Consider the following 4,337-nt stretch of genomic DNA (forward strand, 5'->3'; position numbering starts at 1 on the left):
ATGATTCTTTAAAAGACTGATTTTGTTGGTGAGGTCAGCTCTTCAGATATATTATCTCGTTGCGCTCTTGACTGGCTGAGAGTGAAGGCTGAGGAGCTCAGATATCAACCGCTCCTCCAGCGTGCCCAGAGGCTGTCACCAACCTCACTCACTGTAATCTAATCAAGATGGGGAAAGAAAGAATGGTGTGTGCGCTTGAATGTGAGCATGTGTGAATGAATGTGAGCCATTGCTGCATTGGGCATGGGCTGCTGTTGTGGTACTGGGTATGAGGTGTCAGTCAAGGGATTGCTGTGTAGTTTAAGCTGAATTAGTGGAATATCTGGAATATACAAATGTAACAAAACTTCCCCACTCTGATTGCTTTTTAAATATTTTCTATCCCAACTGTCACCTGAAATGTAAAGCAGACGCAATAGATCCAAGACATTTCGAGGCCTGCTGATCAGACTATAAGTTTTTATAGTGTATTGTCTATGCTCTGATTTAGAGCTGAGAGTCAAGGTCTTCCTTTAGAAGTAAGGATAATGACAAAGAGCTGCAGAGAATCAGTATCATATATATATTCCCAACTAACTTCTAACATAAAAATTACAATTCTGCACAATTTAATAAAAGTGGAAGACCATTTAAGTTTGGTATACTTACAAGTTTCCATAGGCCAGAGTGCTAAAAATAACTTTCCCTTGTAGTAGGCAATATGCTGTGTTTGTTTCAGAGGTGGATTCTTCAAGTAGAAAAACAAGATACTTGGCGGGAAACACGAGGACCAGAGCACCACTGGCTCAGTCTCAAGTTTAGGTCTATGCTGTATAAGGTTCAAACAGATGCATAATGACAAGCCACTGTGCTCCAGCACTCTCTCTCCTTCTCGCTTAGCTGGTGTCTCTCGCTCACCCCTCTCCACAGTTCATGTAATTATGTTGTTGGAGCAACCAGGATGGAACCCTGGAGATTAAAAAGAAAAGCAAAAGAAAAAGTTCAGAAACTCTGAGATTTCTTTTCGAGGCTACATTTAAACTCCCGAGTAAATAAACTTTGAGACGTATATCTGACTTATGAGGGTTTAGGAAAGTTTTAAACCCTTTTTTACCCCTTGTTGTCATTACAGATGCTTGTCATAATGATACTGTTATGAGTTCAATATAGTAGATAGAATTTTTCACTCAGGTTAAGTTGAGGGATTAGCCAGACTTTTAATTTCCAATGAAACTCCAAAGAAGGAAGTCATGGGTTTAATTGTGTTTACTTTGCCTCGTTCTCCCTCTCTAACATTTTTGCTTTAAAAGCACTTTAAAAGCTGAAAACATGAATTTTTTTGTGATGTTATTCTAAGACCCTGGCTTTGACAGTTTCCTGTGCTCACCAGTGATTGTTAACGTAATCCACATTTCAACAAGTCCTGTTTTGCCAGCTAGGAGAGCTAGCCCAGTTTGTTTGGTTTATCATTAACCACATGTACAGTACAGCCCACAATCTCTCTATCTCAGCCTCTTAACCCAAAGCCATTTACCATGAATCATGTTTGCTTGGTGCATTGAGACAAGCTTAAGATAGAATTCTTTGCCTATTGTGTTATTGTTTTCTTTGCTTTAGAGATGTCAGCGACAAATAATGAAATGCCTTTGTGCTTGAGAACAGCCAGGTGATAAAGACCATTTGTTCAAGATTGTAACTAAAAGTATTTCAAACATTATGATTATTTTTCCATGATATAAATCTTCAAATGCCATTCTTCTTTTTTTTTCTTTGCAAAACACTGAGCAAACAAGACTCTGAACTCAGCAGGGGAAAGTAAAAGTAAAAAGTGTTTCTGAGATTACTTTAATGTGAGTGAACAGAAGAAGCAGAACTGATTTTTTTTTCTTAACCCTTTAAGACCTACCATAGAACCAAGTCCGCCAGAGCTTATATTATATTTTTACATGCTGTAGAGCCATTTTTGGGAGCATTTTAAGTTGATATACATCAATACAACCATTACAGCCCAAATTTTAATAATATGTATGCATTAAGTGCATAGTAATTACATAAATTGCAAAAAAGTGCAATAAACCATAAAAAAATTGAAAATCATTTTAGTTTTTTTAATATATATTTCTAGTTAGAGAAATTTAAGATGCCTGTCCCTCAAAACTGTAAATACAAAAAAGTTGCACAAAATAGTTTCCCACCACAGGAAATTTAAGTGTCTTCATAGTTTTATTTTTGAAATACACCAATTTTTATATAGTGCAGGAAAAACGAAAAATAAATATTATAATGTAAATTTGCAAAAAAACCAGCATATGCATCAAAATAAACCATTTAGAGCAGTGCAATTTTAGTTCCAAGCATCCCAGAAACGACACAGAAAGTCATAAAGTCAAACATAACTTTTAAAAACACCAGTATAGGCTCATAAGGCCCTGATGGTAAAAAAAAAAAACAAAAAAAACAAACTACATTTCCTCAAAATTATGTCACTTCCGGTTTCGGGCAGGTCATGGCAGACACGGGATAGTTCGCGCTGAAGCGTTACAAACAGCTGATCAGATGGCAAAGCGAATATTATGTTTTTGTTGCTGCAAGTGCTTTTTATGCAGTTTTTGCAAAGCTATATGTGGAAGGAAACTGTGACCTAGGACAGGCTGATGGCATAAGATGTAAGTACAAATCCTCCGGTTTCATATGCAAAAAAAACTTATTACCCTGGCTTACGTGGTTGCAGAGCTACCAGGATTTAAAAATAGTTACGCAAAACGGAGCGTGCTTTAAAGGGTTAAGTTAATTATTTGAATCTTCTTACCACTGTTCCACTAAAATGGAAATGAATACCTTTATTAATTTTTATATATTAAGTAAGAGAATCATTTATAATGGTTATAATTTTTCAAGTAATCACTTCCAGACAGGCACAAAATGATAATCGTCGATATACCCTGTGATCTGTCAGAGTAGATTGTTTTACCCATGCTGTGTACGAGTCCCTGAGAGGCTCTATGAATAGCTATTTCCCTTTTCCTGGTTGTGCAGATAGTACAGTGAGGTAATGGACGGCACACTGCTCCACTTGAGTAGGCGATAACCTCAGGGCCTGCTGTGTAGTGGCCTGGCTGACTGCACAGTGCTGACCGCACAGGGTTGGCTGCAGGCTTCATATCCACACACAGATTCCTTTCTCCAGAGGCAGGGTTTACTTTTTACAGCCACTAACAACAGAAGCAAAGGGATGTTTACTTGAATTCGGTCCACAGCATATAACTCTTTTCAGCCAAGTTTACCCCAGAATCGCATTGATCTCAATGCTGCTGTGAAATCTCTGTCACCATGTGCAGCCAGCTGGCTTCACCGACTCTCTGATTAGTAGGGGTTGGTCAGATGTGTTGAAGGCGGCTCAGTTGATCCTGACAGATTCTGGGCCATGCCTGAGGGTCATCTGCAGAGTGGAGGACAGTTGGCTGGCATGCAGCAGTCCAAAGGCAAAGAAGCCACCTCCCACTGATCTTAAGACCCTCCTGTCTCTTTTGCAGGACATCTCTTGTACTACATCTGTTGAATATCGAAAAGTTGGGGTCTTTGTATTGTAAACGTTTCAGACTAATCCTCTCCCCTGACACACAACATAAACATTCCAGTTGACTTTGTCAAACATTTCTTTCTCCGCTGCCCTTACCCATCTCCTCATCTCTTCTCTTGTGATTATTTTTCCACTGCTGCCCACTGAAATGGAACATGCTCTGTGACTGAAACAGCTTCTTTCACTGCCTGATGGCAGAGTAATTATTTATTTGTCATGGTCTTTGCCTTTCATTAACTTATTACGAGAGGAGCAATATAGTGCAGAAGGTCTGGGTTTATAAATTTCATCAACTTCTTGTTCACATCCATCTTTTTTTATTATCATTTTCGGGGTATCGCGCTTCTTTTAATCCCCTTTTTCAGCTCAGCAAATATTAAGAACTTTGAGAAGCAAAATGAGACTGTGAGGTGAAGAAAGAAAGGAATAAGGGTGAAAGAGCTGACTGATTTTGAAAAAAACAAAAAAACAGGATAGCTTACTCCACCAGTAGCACCAGTGAGTGTGCTGGCAAGCTGCCAGTGGACTGGAGGCAGTGCGTTACAGCTCTGTGGCAGTTATTTGTCTCAGGGAGGTTCAGAGCAAATTGGTGCAAACGGCACAGCCAGGGTCTGCTTCGTGAGTCAACATGCAGCTGAGGCGTGGGCTCCACACCACAGACGCTCCTTGGCCTTCACTCCAATCTGTTTCATGTTGGAATGCAGACCCGGTCCACAATCTCTGAGCCCGATGGCGTGTGCATGTGTAGCTGTCAAAGCTGCCTCAAAAAAAGAAAGTC

General features: G+C 39.5%; 1 protein-coding gene across 1 annotated transcript in view; it reads right to left on the minus strand.

Annotated features, from left to right (window-relative positions):
* Positions 1–1,275, minus strand: part of LOC146560505 (extracellular calcium-sensing receptor-like) — a 4,752-nt gene extending 3,477 nt beyond the window's left edge. The window contains exons 1-2 of the mRNA XM_085244417.1: positions 1,250–1,275; positions 898–948 (exon numbers count right to left, since the gene is read on the minus strand). Of these exons, the coding sequence (XP_085100543.1) occupies positions 898–948; positions 1,250–1,275 (77 nt within the window). The remainder of the gene's footprint in view (positions 1–897; positions 949–1,249) is intronic.
* Between the last annotated feature and the right edge of the window lie 3,062 nt (positions 1,276–4,337).

Source organism: Mchenga conophoros, linkage group LG14, assembly GCF_057382185.1.
Source record: "Mchenga conophoros isolate Kocher_MC1m ecotype Shallow Benthic linkage group LG14, M_conophoros_male_GT1.1, whole genome shotgun sequence".
Taxonomy (NCBI): domain Eukaryota; kingdom Metazoa; phylum Chordata; class Actinopteri; order Cichliformes; family Cichlidae; genus Mchenga; species Mchenga conophoros.